Source organism: Mytilus galloprovincialis, chromosome 2, assembly GCF_965363235.1.
Source record: "Mytilus galloprovincialis chromosome 2, xbMytGall1.hap1.1, whole genome shotgun sequence".
In the NCBI taxonomy this organism is placed as follows: domain Eukaryota; kingdom Metazoa; phylum Mollusca; class Bivalvia; order Mytilida; family Mytilidae; genus Mytilus; species Mytilus galloprovincialis.
In genome coordinates, this window is record NC_134839.1 from 106,367,607 (window position 1) to 106,385,067 (window position 17,461).

The following is a 17,461-nucleotide window of genomic DNA, read 5'->3' on the forward strand; positions in this document are numbered from 1 at the left end:
AAATGTAAAAAGTTAACGACGACGACGTACGCCAAGTGATTAGAAAAGCTCACTTAAAGGGCCAGGTGAGCTAAAAATTTGAGGCAGAAATTTGATTGGTTGACAAAATGTTTATACAAACAGAAAGTAGAAAGGAACATTGTCAGTAACTTGTTAGTGAAGTGAAGCATTTGGCTTTTAGGGGGTTTAATATGATAATTTTAGTGAAGAATACAATTTACAAAATGTGTACTTTGAAATTTAACTATGTACATTTGCAGTTTTATTCTGGGCATTCAATAAACAATGGTATGACTGAGATAATTATAGCTGACAATATTTCATTTTTTTTATATTCAAGTAATCAATACAAAAAGTAATAGGATTTGTTGGGGTATTAAAATGAACCTGTTTTTTCAAGGACTACAATATTTTTTTTTTCTTTTTCTTTTGGGAACTGATTTTCATGGATTGACAAGTTTTAAAAACAAACCTGTAGAAAGCTTATATTTGGTTGAAAACTGGAATTTAAGTTTTATTTCAAACCATAAAATCTATTACCCCAAAAAAATGACTCCACAGTATTTTTTCTTCAGTAGTTTTTTAATCTGTTCCTGATAATACCAATTGTAGTATTTTCTTAAACAGGAAGTGCCTAAGAATTAAAATATCTATTGTCTGACCAATGAAACAGCAGGATGTCCATTTTAAGAACCATCTGACCTGACAATAATTAGATCATACCAGAACAAAAATCTTACTTGGGTAATCAACAATAACTTAACTGATGGCACATAATTAAATATCTATATAGAACAAAATTTAAATAATCTTCTATGAAGAGGGTTGGTCAAGTGTCGTCCATTTTATTTTGACCTGATATATTATGAGATGAGTCTGTAGTTTTTGATGCTGTCTGGTGAGGCTTGAATGAGATCAAATTAGAACTGCTGCTTGGTAATGTTGTTCCTGAAATAAATAAAAATGATATATCAATCATTTTTGTAGCAGAGATATTACTAGTTGGCATTGTGAATCTCTCCAAACTGACATTTATAGTGAGAAAACATGTAGTATTATTGTTTGTTCTTTATCTGTAAGTAAAAACATTAAAAGGCTACTCCAACTTTTATCTCCCATCAAGTTTCAATATGAACAAGCAAGGGAAACATATTCAGTATGGATAATTTTTCCACATTTTTCTCCTTTTATATATCAGATATTTGACGTTTGACCTTTTGCACATAAATTAAAGAAGCTTTGTGTCCATCCTTTTATTTTTTTTTATCTATTTGAGTTTTATTCTAATTATTCTAGGCAAAACTCAAATCACTATTTAAAAATTTATTTATCAAACAAATTTTTTATTCAGTTACAGTGACCTTGAACTTTAACAATCAGGTCTTTTTAATTTCAATGAATAATAAGAAACTTTAGTTACTCTCTCCTAAAATAAAAACCCCTTCCTACCTGTAGTACTTGTAGATGACAGCATGGTTGTTGATGAGACTGTTGATGCGGATGGTAATACCACTCCCTGAAAAATAAATTGTATTAAGAATTTTCATTAAATGTTTGACAAACTAATAATCTGCATTTTGTTGCTTAAAACAATTATCTGGTGTAGTATAAAAGATAACTGATCTATATATAGGTTGAACCACATCTTTTGAGTTTTAAGAAAACCCAGAACTGTACTTAAGCTAGATATTCTTCATAACTGTAAATAAAGGGCTATGCTGGGTGCTATGAAAAGGTAGAATTGTTAAACTAAACTACATAACTGGACATGCTAGTTCCAAACCATGAACTTGTAGAGGTTGTTTTTAATTTGTGTTTGTCCATTAAAGAATTTAGTGTTGATCACATGTTTTGGAATATATTATGAAGTTCCTTTAGTTTGTTTATACTATTGGATATCTGTACGAATTGCGAAGAAACTTGTCACTTGTTAAGGATTGTATAATAACTTCAGATATCTTCTGTTCTGTTTTGTTTTTATGCCCCACCTACAATAGTAAAGGTGCATTATGTTTTCTGGTCTGTGCCTCCGTTCGTCCATTCGTCCCGCTTTAGGTTAAAGTTTTTGGTCAAGGTGGTTTTTGATAAAGTTGCAGTCCAATCAACTTGAAACTTAGTACACATGTTCCCCATGATATGATCTTTCTAATTTTAATGCCAAATTAAAGTATTGACCCCAATTTCACAGTCCACTGAACATGTAAAATGATAGTGCGAGTGGGGCATCCATGTACTATGGACACATTCTTGTTATTCTCTGTTTGTTGATATTACCCAACATTTTCTTTTATATACATTTTAAATTATCTAGAAGCTTGAGGAAGCAGTATTAACAAACTGACTTATAAATGAACATTATGATTGAGTAAGAAAAGATATCATTAGCCTTCATTTAAAAAACTTGCTGTGTATTTTTTCTACATCATGTACACAGACTATTGCATACTGCATTCTTCCTTGAACCAAGTAATATTTTATTTACCTATCATGAAGTTATGAATTTGTTTTATATTAATAAGCTATCATGTGAAGTTTGTTTTATACCTCTTTGGTTTTAGCTGGTCCTTGTTCTGTAGTGTTGGCAGAGAATGGTACAGAAAGTCTTGCATTTACAGCCAACAGATGATCTCGTCTGGCTGTTAACGATTTTACATGGTCCTCCAGTCGATGGTTTTCATTTTTCAGTTGATGTAAACAATTTAATAAGGATGCAACTGAAAAAAAGTTAATGCTATATAAAATATTTCTTATTTCTATTTCCTGATGAGCTCCAGAAGGGTATTTTTATTTTACCAAACATCATACTGTTTGATAATCAAATACTTGTATTCAAATTTGCAATAAGTAGTAAGTTCCTCATGGTCAAATCGGTTATGCATGAAATCATGTGTTTCTTTATTATATCAATAAATTATAAAACGGCAAAGAAGTTTCCAGGTTGAAGCTCTTTTTCATCATAGTTCTACCCCAGTACAGACATAATTAAGGCCTAAATTAATACATTGTTTGATTCCCCAATCCTGACCCTGCCAAGCCAGGTGAGGGTAGGTAGGTAGGGAAATAATTTTGTTTTTTTCCAAAAAGCTGGAACAATATCGGTCGTCCAGGCAAGCCTGAAAATCGGTAATAAATAAAATAATATTTTACTTAGTTTTGACAATAAGATTTTATGAGTCACACCCTTGTTTCAGGGTCGGTTGAGATTGGGGAAACAAACTATATTTTATTTTAGGCCTAACCCTTCTATCTTTAATGTTTGGGGGTATATTATAAGTTGCATAGAGGAAATAATAGGTAAAGATATGTAAAGGCCATTATTATTTGCATAGATTTTTCAATAACATTTTTCTTAGCTTTGTTATCATGAAAATTATAGAATTCAATTTTTATTTCAGAGTAATTTCAATATCTAGCAAACTGGCGATAAGCAAACTATTACAGCAGATAAGGTTAGGTAACCCTTTTTGTATTGAACTATTAAGCCTGATGAGCTACTGAAACTTACTATCAAAATGTTGTCCTTGCTGCATTAAAAACTGAGATCCTTGTTCCCACTGTCTTTCAAGTAATTGTTCCATTGTTGCTGGGAACTCACTAGAAATCAAATCAATAAACTTTAAATTCATATAATGTTTTAATTAGTACAAATCAAAGAAATTATTTTATGTTTTGATATATCGATTACATTCTCATTAAAATGAAAATATATATATGATATATTGCTTGGTTGTAATTTCAAGACTTTTTATAAAATAAAATAATCAGAGTTACCTCTCTTTCCATATATATTTATAGCATGAATAGTTGTGCATCTTGATTTGTGATTGTATCCATGTTTTACTTCCTGTATAGATACTGACCTTGTTTGGTTGACTTCTGTTGAGGTAGATGAAGCTACTGACGGAAAGACTTTTGGAGGACATGTCAAGTTCAAGTTACTGCTTGGTGCTACAAAAAATATAATACAATATAATGACTTTTTAGAGGATATATCAAATTCAGGCAACTGCTTTGTGTTACCAAAGACAATAATACAATATTATGATTTACTTTTGGAGGACATGTCAAGTTCATGTTACTGCTGGGTGCTACCAAAAAAAACCAACAATATAATGATTTAGTTTTAGAGGATATATCAAATTCAGGTAACTGCTTTGTGTTACCAAAGACAATAATACAATATTAAGATTTACTTTTGGAGGACATGTCAAGTTCATGTTACTGCTGGGTGCTACCAAAAAGAAACAACAATATAATGATTTAGTTTTAGAGGATATATCAAATTTAGGTAACTGCTTCGTGCTACCAAAGAAAATAATACAATATTATGATTTTATTTAAGAGGACATGTCAAGTTCATGTTACTGCTTCATGCTACCAATGAAAATATGAAATTTAATGATTAATTGTCCCATAAGTAAGCTAGGTGCTTCATTTTGATTCTCCAGTCATTTTTTAGGCCCAAAAGGAAAAAAGGGAGACAACAGTATTTTTTAATTCTGGATTTAGTATGAAAAGTGATAACTTTCACTGATATTTCTAGAGAAATCTGTTCTGTCATGTATTGTTTGCTGTTCATAAAACTTGATCGAATAATTTTAGCCATCATTTATTGAGAAAAAAGATTATTTCCTTCATGCATATTAACATACACATTCTTACATTGATACTAGTGAATATCGGATTCATCCAATCAAGAAAGTTCAATTATTCAAAATTTATAATTTGACTATCGAGATTGGATAAACCATGAATAACTATGTAAGAATCTGTTTCTCTAATGATAAAATTTTTTTTCATTATTTGTTTAACAAAAATTTCCTTTGAGTGCCTTTTACATTCCACAAAGTTGACAATTTCATTAACACCTATTAGCATATTTTGCTGCATCCAGTGATTTGAAAGCTATACATATATATAGAGGTTATGACCCTCTAACTCATCCAATCATCTTCTGATATCACTGGCAACCACATGTTGATTTAATTTGTTATGCAATGGGTTCGGAAAGGAGTAAATTGCAACAGAATTAGAGAAATATATATTTTGCTATTATGTATTTACTTTCTACTTTTGTTACCTGTTTTAACAAATGATGGGAGTTGTAGTGATCCTGATGTTCCAAGAGTTGGAAATACTGGACTTCCACCAAATACAGAAAAACTAAAATCAAAAACGTAAGTTAGTACATTTAAACACATCATTAATATATCCATTGTTTTACAGTGATAAGAGAAGGCATGTAATGATGGAGATAAATAAATATACAATTTTACAATCAACACTACTCTGTGTTCTGCCAACATGTTGATGCAATTAAAATTGATGCTTCCTAATTTAAGTAGCCCCTGCATGCATGTAAAATTACAAGGGGACATAACTCGAGAACAATAAAAGTGATGCTTTCCAACTTTGAATTGATCTGAATTTTGTGGAAATAATCAATGTGTATAAGTTTCATAACATTTGGTTGATGCAGCGTTAAGTTACAGAATGAAAATGAAAATTCAGCAATTATTCCATATATAAAGGGGCATAACTCAAGAATGGTGAAAGTGATGGCAACAAAATTCAAACTTGATCTGTATTTAGTGGTAAAAAGTCTGTGTATTATTTTCATATCATATGGTTGGGGCAAACAAGTTATAGAATGGAAACTCATTTTGGGATGAACAGACAATCATTAAACTTGATGCCCTCATCGCTATAGCAAGGGACTAAAAATAAGGCTTCTTCTTCTTGTTAAATACATTTTTAACAGTATTTTTCTATAAAATTATTCTATGTTTTGGAACAAAGAGTCATATATATGCATAGACCAGAGTACATAAAAGTATATATTATTTTTATTGATATGGAAATAATGGCATTGTACATAGCTTGTCTATGTGTTATTTTAACTGACCAGTTTGCACTGAAAAAGGTATGTATTTTTTTCTTATTCAATTGAAATAAATTCTAAATGAATTTTAAAGGATTCAAAATATCTTCACATTTTGGGGTCAAAAAGTGGCCTTTAATTCTCTATTTTTGTTGGAAATTTTAGGTACATGTATGTATAAAATAATTGTGTTTAGTTAACTGACAGACTTATTGCAAATGTCCTAGACACTTTAATTACAAAGAGAAGACACAATTTACATGTTCATAGAAATTTTATTCAAAGGGTATAACTGAGGTTCATCACAGATCAAATGAATTATGCCTGGTGCACATGTTAATATTATAAACATATTTACTTTTACAAATTGTGACTTGGGTGGAGATTTGTCTCATTGGCACTCGTCACACAACTTCTTATATCTATGTAAAGATTTTTGACCAATAACAAATCAGTCCTGACAGAAGCATATAGTTGGTAGAAGTTGTTGTACAAACCTTGATGCTTGTGTAGTTTCTGGTTTAGATTTGTTCTTTTTACTGAGGGGAGGAGAGTTAGCACCTAGTTTTTTCTTTATCACAGCTGGCTTTGTTCTTTTACACTTTTTACTATTTTTATCTAAAGACCTGTAAATGGTATATTTTTATTAGTTTAGAAACTGATTAAGAGGTCATTTACAATACTAACTACAAATCAAATAAACAATATACAACGAAACTGAATTACTTATTTTTTTGTATTTAAGATAAAGATGTTCTGCCTTTAAAAAATCTTGTGGATAAATTATTTGGTATATACATGATATAAGATGATTCAGTTAAAAACGTCTGATAATGCTTTACAATAACTTTAGGTGATAAATTCTGGTGAATGTGGTTGATTTACTTTGAAACTTTCTGTGAATATCTAAGAGACATTATATGGCAGAATTATTAACCAGTGTTACAACATATAATCACAAAGTGTCATGGTGATACAGCCAATAAGAGCTAACAAAGTTCTGAAGATTAAAGGTCCGATGAAGATCTCTTATATTTTGATTAAATTTCACACGAAACTATAGCATGTTAAACTGCTTCTGAATATCATTGATCAAGAAACTAGTTTTGTCAATTCATTCAGAGATTTCAAATCAATTTTCAATAGACCAAAAGGTTTAATATAAAGTGCATGTAATTATTGCCAAAAAAGTGCAATAAATTCACTTAAATCACCATTTTAATTCTGTTAACACCAACCAATTATTTTTTAAAGACTACATGTTGACATTCAGAGGTCTTCCTGTTTTTAAGTAATGAAACAAATAAGTTTCTAAATCACAGCTAGTCTCTAAGGCATTAATTTGAGGTGAAAGTAATTTTAAATTTTGTGGATCAATGTAAATTTATGAAAACGTATTTTGGTTGCATTTTGAACTTTATTCCTGTTTTCAGATTGTAAACAAGTTAAGAGATAAAACATTTAGATTATATAAAAGTGATGCATAGTATTTACTAACGATGACCATATATAAAAGTGATGCTTAGTATTTACTAACCTTGACCTCATATAAAAGTGATGCTTAGTATTTACTAACCTTGACTTTATATAAAAGTGATGCTTAGTATTTACTAACCTTGACCTTATATAAAAGTGATGCTTAGTATTTACTAACCTTGACCTTATATAAAAGTGATGCTTAGTATTTACTAACCTTGACCTTATATAAAAGTGATGCTTAGTATTAACTAATCTTGACCTTATATAGAAGTGATGCTTAGTATTAACTAACCTTGACCTTATATAAAAGTGATGCTTAGTTTTTACTAACCTTGACCTTATATAAAAGTGATGCTTAGTATTACTAACCTTGACATTATATAAAAGTGATGCTTAGTATTAACTAACCTTGACCTTATATAGAAGTGATGCTTAGTATTAAATAACCTTGACCTTATATAAAAGTGATGCTTAGTTTTTACTAACCTTGACCTTGGACGTTTAGGTATCCCAGGATCTAAATCTTCTGTTTCTGTATCTGAATCTTCCTCAGGCGGTGGTTCAGCTTGTTTTGTAGAGGCTAGAAATTTCTCTAGATTTCCCGTAAAAACATTGTTCTGAGGAGGTAGAGCACTATTAGATAAGTCAGGTCCTCCTGACAAGAAATTAGAATCAGCAGAGAAAAGTTTCTCTGTTTTCCCAGAATTAGGAGAACAATTACTAGAATTATCAACAACATTAATTAAATGATCTTCACTATTTCTATCCCGCCATTCTGCATCGTCCTGAGACGGAGACTCTGTAGGACTGACGGCAGAAGAATCTGTCCCAATACCACTACTTGTATTAGACAAGGGTGGAGTAGTAATTGGCTGTCTAGCTTTCTCATTGTTAGTGGCACTAGGCGATGGAAAATTAGATAAAAATGGACGAACTGTTTGTGTATTATATTCTGAACCTTTTGCCTCAGCTTTGTTTTGTTTAGGCTGAAAATAAAGAGTACATGATATGATTACCAGTGTTGTTACTATCATGATTGATTAAATTTTTCTATTGGTCATCTTTTGACAAAAATGACGCAAAATTAGTCAGTTATATCCTGCCTTTTGAGATAATAACCTAATGTGTTTCTAATAGCTCATAGGCTACAGGAAATCATTTTTTAAATAGTTTTAAGATGGACAACAGAAGATGAATGGTAAGTGATTTTATTGTCCTCTATATCAAATAAGCTCAAACACAATGCAACAAAACTGTTTTTCATGTTTTTCTACCAAAAATCTTAAGATTATTGTCTTGAGTGCATCTTACTCATATCCATTTTCCCCAACAAGAAAAAAAAGAATTTTTGTACATAGTCAAAATTTGACTTACTTTACTTTTAAACTTTTGTTTTTTTTAAATAAAGGTAACTGTATAATCCATATGCTGAGTGTAGATGAAGTTAAGGTAATCTGACTACGGTATTTATATTTATTCTTCTAGCACACCAGAAATTGCTTCAGCATTACTTTAATTACTTGCACTTGAAAATCTCTTTACCTTCATTTTATCAAAGTTGCTTGGGAAAGTTTTCTCTGGTGTTGAGTCAGGTGTGGCATTGTCTGCTGGTATTGGCTTAAATGGAGGAATGATCTTTATATTGGCATCTTTTTTCTAAAAATCAAACAAGAAATGTTTAATGTTCATATTTAAAAAAAAAAATTGTAAAAATATTTTAATTCTCCATTTATAATGTATATACCTTACAACAAATTATTTTATATTACCTGTGTACACTATTCTATTTGGCAGCAAAGGTTATTGTTAATTTTCTGAAATTATTTAACATATCACAGCAGTGTACTACTGTTGCCTTTATATATTCATCCCTATTTTCATTGATTTTGCATTGACAATGTGTCATACATGTAGATCAAATTTATTCATTCGGTGTATGTTCACTTGTGTTAATATGTCTTAACCCTTACCATGCGGTGACCGTCATATGACGGGCGTACCCAATTAACCGTTATTTGGCTCCAATGGCGTTCCATACTTTTAGAAGTCCACTTTATGATACTTATTTTAAAAGTTATGGATGTTCCGTAAACCTGAGGCTATCCATATTCACGTTTCTCATGTATAAGTAGCATTTCGAGCACAAATACGGACTTGGAAAATTGAAATTGGCTAAAACTCGGTTTTCTGGAGGGGTGGGCTTCACATCTGTATCTTACACAGGAAGTTCAGAGGCATAAAACTTGCAAAAATACTGCAAACCCACGGCCATATAACTACTGATCGTTATTATTATTGAAATACGCATAGGAAACAACTACTTCCGGTTTTGGGTCCATTTGAAGTCAAAAATCGGCAAAAATCGTGAAATTCAGTATTTTTGGTCCAAATGACCTTCTGTAGACTGCTGAACCAAGATCAGATTCACTCCAACCTAACAACTGCTGGGGTCAATTCGTTAACTAGGGTCCACTCTACATGCAGGCTACAGCTGGATACCTTTTCCAGCATCCCTGGGTCTTCTTGGTCAAGAGAAAGAATGAAAAATAGGCAAAATTGACGCTTTTTGCACCTGATGACCCACTTTCTATATTGTGTCTTTCCAAGTTGTGATGTTACACTATATTGTTAAGGGTGAAAGTCTGTACCTATTAAAACATTTAAACCCACTGCATTTGTTTGCACCTGTGCTAAGTTTGGAACCTGATATTCATTAGTTGTTGTTTGTTGTGGTTCATATGTGGTTTTCGTTTTTTTATTTAGATTAGACTGTTGGTTTTCCTGTTTGAATGGTTTAACACTAGTCATTTTTTATGCTCTTTATAGCTTACTGTTAGATGTGAGCCAAGGCTCCTTGTTGAAGACGGTACTTTGACCTATAAGTGTTTTTTTTTAAATTGTGTCTTGGATGGAGAGTTCTATCATTGGCTCTTAACCACATCTTCTTATTTTTATGATTTTGCATTTTACTGTAATAAACATGTGTGAGTTTTATCTTTAGTTTTGTACCATGTTTAGCAATATACACTCACTGATATCCATTTAACATTTTCAATAATTTGTTTTTTTGTACAAAATAAGAATGAGTGTGACTATATTATTTATTATGTCTGTTTAGTTCACGCATCATTGTAAATACATGTATAAGGGAATTTGATGAGACTGTCTACAAATTGGGAGGTTTAGTGCTATAAAACCAGGTTTAATCCACCATTTTCTACATTTGAAAATGCCTGTACCAATTCAGGAATATGACAGTTCTAGTCCATTCGTTTTTGATGTGTTTTGTCATTTCATTTTATCATGTGATTATGGACTTTCCGATTGGATTTTCCTCTGAGTTCAGTATTTTTGTGATTTCACTTTTTTCAGTACAACACAAATGTTTTGCCTGGTAGCCTTATCATGAAAAGTCATGATGAAAATCAGAAAGAGTTTGGTATGAGTGCCAATGAGACAATTATCCAAATGATGTGGATGCTTTCAACAATAGGTCACTGTTAGGCCTTTTGCATCAAGCAAAATGTATACAATATAGTCAGATACAAATAGCCTTGACAAGCAGCATAAAATCCTTCAAGTCCTTATTAGTTATTCATCAATGTGCCAAAGTTAATCCAGATTTTCCAGCAGGCAAAAAAGTACCATTTTTATAAAATGTTCAAACTATTTCTTGGAAAATTCAGTCAGTCAAAGTGCTGAAATGCAACCCAAATAATTATCCATGAACCAATAATCTGCACATAATCTGGTGTTTTTAAGTAATATTTTTAATGAATTCTTTTAAATTTAAAGGTTATAATTCTGCAAACAAGTGGGGAACCCCTGGAAACAATACCTGCTTATACCTTATGGCCCTTTTCCATAAAAGTTTAACATTTGTAAACTTTCAATGAACAGAGTGCCAATGATTAATATGGTTACATGCACAGTTCTTCTATAAAAGCATGCAAAACAAACCATTGGTCAATTTGCTTGCAATGTTTGTTTGGATGTTTGTAAACAACAGGTAGGTAGTCTGTTTACAATATAGTTGAATTTGATTGGACAATAAACATTAACTTCAATTTATGCCAGTTTTTATTGTCTAATCAAATCCCAGTATATATTGAAACTCCACCTACCTATTGTTTGCAATCATTCATGCAAACATAGCAAGCAAGTCGATTAAAGTTTTGTTTTGCATGCTTTTATAGAAGAACTGTAAGAGTAATTCTGACAAGAACTTCAATAAAATATGTTAATCATGCATATGTGGCATATTATACAACTGATACATGTAGGTTGATGAAAAATCTTAAAGAAATTCAAATATAGAAATTTAAATCAATTGAAAAACCATATCCTTCCACATAAATTTTAATAGCCCATGTATTTTATTCAGATATACGTTAACTTACTAATTTTTTGTAATGATAATCACAATAACCACAGTATTTGACATTGTCACCATAGTTACCAGCTTCCTCACACAATAAACCTTGGGCCTGTGCACTGTAAAACAAATATCAAAAACATAAACAATAATCCTTGGGCTGGGCACTGTAAAATAATATCAAAATCATAAACAAACATTTCCTACACCAAATTTCATGTTCATATTAGATATTAAAGATTTTTTCAACAAAAAAGTGGTTAATCATGGAATTTCTGTGATTCTCTACATGTTTTCCATAATAACCCAAAATTACAATTTAAACACAAAATTGGAATTTTTTGACAATACAAATAATTAAAAAGTTTCCAACACAAAGTGAACTTAACAAAATAATTTATCATTACGATACTGTTAACAATAAACATGCTAAACAGTGCATGTATCTGCCATTAGCCAGGCTTTGATTCTATCTGTTATCATCCATGGGTTAATTTCCAACTTGTTATTCTCAATTGCAAACAATTCATATTGAGCATCAACTTCTTTGTTGCTAGTTTTTAAACACATACACATTATATTATTAATGACTTATTTGGCTCTAATAACAGTAAGGTACAAACCAAGTAACATGGAAATATTGTTTGCATCCATTTTTATTACACTGCATACAGGCTCCAGTAGATGCTTTGCTTGCTCTGTCCTTCTCTTCACATACATAGCAAATCTGTAAATATCAATATAAAGTAACTATTCCTCTCCTCTACATGCTCTGATTCTACTAATATTCATACCTAATTATCAATTAGTCAGATATCATTCACATGTTTATTTATTCTATGTATAAAATGTACCAGAAGTGTTACTTCAGTTTTATATAATCCCTGTGTGTGTCACTGTCAGGAAAACGTTTTCAGTATCAAATTGATACATATGTATTCCACAGCAATGTCATGAATGTGACCATTTTTTTTTAAAAGAAAAAATAAATTGTCTTAAATTCATACATTATAATTTCATTAATTTCAAAATAGCTTTCAGTAACTGCCAGTTCCCTTAGATCTGTACTATGTGCCTTCAGTGTTTTTGTTAGTGGTTTTGTTTTGCTTTGTATACAGACAGATCTGATGAATTAAACCTCTTTTACATGCAATTTTGCACCTGTCCCAAGTCAGGAGCCTCTGGCCTTTGTTAGTCTTGTATGATTTTTAATTTTAGTTTCTTGTATATAATTTGGAGTTTAGTATGACGTCCATTATCACTGAACTATATGTAGTATATATATTTTTAAGGGGCCAGCTGAAGGACGCCTGCAGGTGCAGGAGTTTCTTGCTACATTGAAGACCCATTGGTGGACGTCGACTGTTGTCTGCTCTAAGGTCTGGTTGTTGTAGCTTTGACAAATTCCCCATTTCCTTTCTCAATTGTATTTAACAGCTTTTAATGAATGGTCCTTAAAATGTGCTATGGTGGATAGTTGTCTCATTGGCAATCATACATGTACAAGCTCTCATTTAATATTAAAGGTAGGTTTTAAGTATAAGTTTACACAATACTTGGGTATGTTTTATGAATAATTAAAGCAGAGTGATAACTATTTATCAGATAAGTAAGATTTGTAGACAGTATATGGTTTCTCTACATGACCTAAGGTGCTTATATGCTTGCACCTAGACCAGCATGCTTGTATGGTGTGGTGTAATCCCTTTAGATATCATCAATCATAAAATGTTCTACCTTGTTAAACCTTTCTTGAGGCAGATTTTTCAGAACTATTGGTTCCATTGTTTGAACATTAGCAAACCATGCTTCTGGTATGAACAAAGCACATACAACATGACACCATCCTGAAATATGTGAAAACCAGAAAATTAAAATTAAACATCTATTGATTATTACAGAAGAAAGCTTTAAATTCATTATTATTTTGATTTTGACATTTCTATTTGGAAAGGTAAAGGCTATACTAAATTTTACAACAAAAGAGACATCTATTGTCCAATTTCCTTTTTTTAGACTGTGATGTGATTTTGGCTCCATCATACAGTGTTAAAATGTACCAATTCCTTTGTTATACCTGTGTGTGTGGTGTTGTCAATATAACTAAGATTATCATGACAAAATAACAAGGCCATAAAAATAACTAAGATTACAGCACAGTTACATATTTTACTGTGATAAACTATGGTTATAGTATGGCTACAAACATGAATAACAAATTAAACTTTTCACACATTATATTGTACAATGTACAATACTATACCTCCAGAATCTGTTCTTTTCAAGGCACCATCTTTCTGTTGACATAATTCACATTTCTGCAAAAAAAACCCAGCAGATGCTCAGGATGACTGTGTATATTTTTTTTACCTTCATGGCTACTCAAATATTATATTACAAAAATGTTCCTTCACTTTAGTTTTCAAAATTTTGAATATTTAATGGGAAACTGCTAAAATAATTGGCCATAATAGCGGTACTCAAAATTATTAAAGTGATTCAGCTAACATTTAAATATTTAAGGCAGTAAATAATCTCATCACAAATACCAGGATTATCGAAACATGGTCGAGTTCACTTGAAGGTCATGAGTTAACTTTAATTACTCAGGTTTCAACAATCCAAGTTTACTTAAACCTCTCAAGTTAACCCCTCTTTCCCTGGTTCCAACCCTCGCTAAGCCAGGGTAAAACTTCACATAACCCTTGAATGAGTTATACTAATCAGATTATTTTAGCAACTCGAGTGTGTTTCTGCGACACTCTTAAAAACTCTGATTTTGATTCTATCTAGAGTTTCAAGTGAACTTGGCTCTGGTGACATTGGCAATAATTAAACTGTCTTTTTTCCCCAGGTTTGTAGACAGGCAGACACATGACCAAACATATCAGGCTTTGAAGATGCCCATTTTGGGCAGGTACGGTTCGACCTTATAAAAATGGTAAAATTATCAATTTGAATGTATGTCCAGTTTCTAGTATCAGAGAAAGATATTTAATACTAAGATCACTCAAAATATGGATTTTTATATATGTCCTTTTCACTTTTCATTGTAAGGTGCTGCTGCTACTGTCACATTTATAGTTTCAGTCTATTACAATAACAACATTTTCTTACCATAACAAAACAACGTGCTTCCGGTAACAAACAAAAAATGGCGGACTTACCACTCTTGCGGCCCTTTCTTGAGATTCGCATTTTCTGCAAAACCATGGCCCTGTTGGCACCTGCACAATACCATAGCATGCTGTAAAAGATAAATACACAATATTTTCTTAACACTCAAGTTAGCAAACAACCTATCTTTCCCGATCGACTGCTATGAAACTGAATATTCGGCAACTAAACAATAACAAATGACAAACCTTGATGGACTGCAACATTGCAACCCTGTCCATCGCAATAAACAAGGGGGTTTTCGGCCCATCCTCTTTCATCGGAACATACACAACATCCGCCGACCATTTCCTTCATGCTGATCGGCATAAATATACTTGAATTTCAAGGATCAAGCATGAAGACGTGTTGGTCTTCATTTTTTCTCCTTTAAAGTTTCCGGTCTTACGAAGGTCGTTGCACACGCGCGCTAAAAATAAAATTATAGTGCATGGTGGGATTTGTTTACATTTTACACGTAAGGAAACAAACTAGAGGCCCCAAGTACGACTGTTATTAGGCGAAATTATAGTTAAGTAGTGTAAAGTGGAAAATCCTAAAGGGAATCTAATTCTACCTTTCTTTGAATAAAATTAAAAAATGGAAAAATGACTAGAATTCATGACAACTCGCCCCATTTTTTCACCGACTCGCCCCACTTATGAAAAAGGGTAATAATATCCTATTTAACACAGGTCTGACAACTCGCCCCACAGTGACACTAATGAAAAGTAGGGAAGCAGAACAAATCAACCCACTAGCAAATCGCCCCACTTAAAAAAAATCGGCCCATTTGTAAAAAAAGTTAAATCCCGATATTATTTCTCCTGCCAACTCGCTCACCCCACTTAATGAAACAAAGCAAAATTTAGATTAATATATAGATTTTAAAAGAGTTTACAGGTCTGGCAACTCGCCCCACTTAAATATAAACTAATCTACAAAAAAAAACAAACTTGTATTAAACTAGTATGTGTATTCATGTTCATGTTTCTAGTGCTGATATTCTAGTCCTATAACATATGACTTCGCATTCTTATTCACTTTTTAACGATATTTTCATTTTTCATTTTTTGTGGCGCATTGATAGTAACAAAAAATATCAGAATAGTAAATGGAAATAGTAAATAATGCCCCCGAGGTCATATGTTATAGGACTAACCTGCCATAATGGACCAAGCGGCCTTTTCTCGTCACTTGGCGTCCGTCGTCGTTTTTTTACGGCCATCTTTTGTGTTTTGAGCAAAAACTAAAGAAGATAAGGAGAAACTAACCAGACTAAAAAAAATGAAGTCTATGCTCGAAAGAAATGTTAGAGAGTGTCCTCTTTATGATATGCACATAGACCAAGTTGAGCGAAACAGGGTATAGTTATGTATTGTATTTTCATCCGGTATGACGTTACGAAGTCAAACATTACAGATTCAATTAGAGGACGTCTGTATCATTATTGAAAATTTGCATTGCATCTTTGACAAATGTAAAAAAAGCTAGAGTTAGCATTAACTGAAAAGTCTGATTAACGATTAATAAATAAACTTTGGTACTTTTTCAATAGAATAGTCAATGTTCAATTTAAAGATTTTATTGTTAAATACTCAAAAAGGAATAATCAATTGGATAAAGGCTCAGCCTGTATAACTCCGTTCACTGTTACATGAACTGAAATAGTATTTGGGTTACAAAACAAGGAAAAAAATGCTGAATACACAATTCTAGTAAAATCAGTAAAAGTTTTAACCGAATATTTTTTGGTAATGTATGAAAGGTCTTCATCATCAACGTCAACCTTCCCCGTTTCCTATTTTGCCTAAGATTTTGTACCAATACCTTTTAAAACCGTTCATATGTCCAATGGGAACAGTATATCTAACGGGAAAGGAATCTGATATGCTTTTCAGTATACAATAGATAACTTGAAAAGAACAATATACTGTGTGACCTCCATCATGTCTTCTTTCAGTCTTGCAAACAACAATCAACAATCGATCCTTCAGTCTTGAACTTGTTTCATTCATCCAATTAAGAGGTCGCAGCGTATAACAACAACAACACTCAAACAGACTTAATTATAATGGACTTGGCCAAAGATAAAAGATTGCTCTATAAAAGAGGGGCGAAAGATACTAGAGGGACATTCAAACTCATCATGAAATCGAAAATAAACTGACAACGCCATGGCTAAAAAAGAAAAAGACAAACAAAACTACACAATACACAACATAGAAAAATAAAGACTAAGCAACACGAACCCAGCCAAAAATTTGGGGTGATCTCAGGTTCTCCGGAAGGGTATGCAGATCCTGCCTGCTCCACATGTGGCACCCATCGTGTTGCTCATGTTAGTACACAACCGTTAATACGTCTAGTTCGGTAGGTCACATTCGTGAAAAGGGAACGGGATTGTAATAACGACATAAGTATCTATATAAGGAACACAAAAATATCTGCTATCATACCGTGAAACGGATATTCCATTACGGTCAACCAACTTGTGATGGCGTCCGTAAAATAAACAAAGGGATGATTAAAACTTCGTCATTTGGAACTCTTGGTTCAGTACTTTCCTT

At 32.0% G+C, this 17,461-nt stretch overlaps 1 protein-coding gene across 1 annotated transcript; it reads right to left on the reverse strand.

The window, feature by feature from the left end:
- Positions 1 to 410: 410 nt before the first annotated feature.
- On the reverse strand, positions 411 to 15,309 carry LOC143065278 (zinc finger protein zfp-1-like). The gene is made up of 15 exons (XM_076238754.1): positions 15,101 to 15,309; positions 14,903 to 14,982; positions 13,999 to 14,053; positions 13,473 to 13,582; positions 12,359 to 12,462; positions 11,761 to 11,854; positions 8,903 to 9,016; positions 7,847 to 8,346; positions 6,379 to 6,507; positions 5,081 to 5,163; positions 3,861 to 3,948; positions 3,506 to 3,594; positions 2,545 to 2,714; positions 1,450 to 1,516; positions 411 to 948 (listed from the first exon to the last, which is right to left on the reverse strand). Exons 1-15 carry the CDS (start codon positions 15,219 to 15,221, stop codon positions 830 to 832), a joined length of 1,923 nt encoding a protein of 640 aa, XP_076094869.1. The 5' UTR covers positions 15,222 to 15,309; the 3' UTR covers positions 411 to 829.
- Between the last annotated feature and the right edge of the window lie 2,152 nt (positions 15,310 to 17,461).

Coding starts and splice junctions, on each gene's coding strand:
- LOC143065278 (XM_076238754.1), bottom strand. CDS start 15,221: ATGCCGATCAGCATGAAGGAAATGGTCGGCGGATGTTGTGTATGTTCC. Junction 9,017..11,760: donor ATTATCATTACAAAAAATTA/GTAAGTTAACGT, acceptor TTTGATTTTTAG/AAAAAAGATGCCAATATAAA. Junction 5,164..6,378: donor GAAACTACACAAGCATCAAG/GTTTGTACAACA, acceptor TTTTGATTTTAG/TTTTTCTGTATTTGGTGGAA.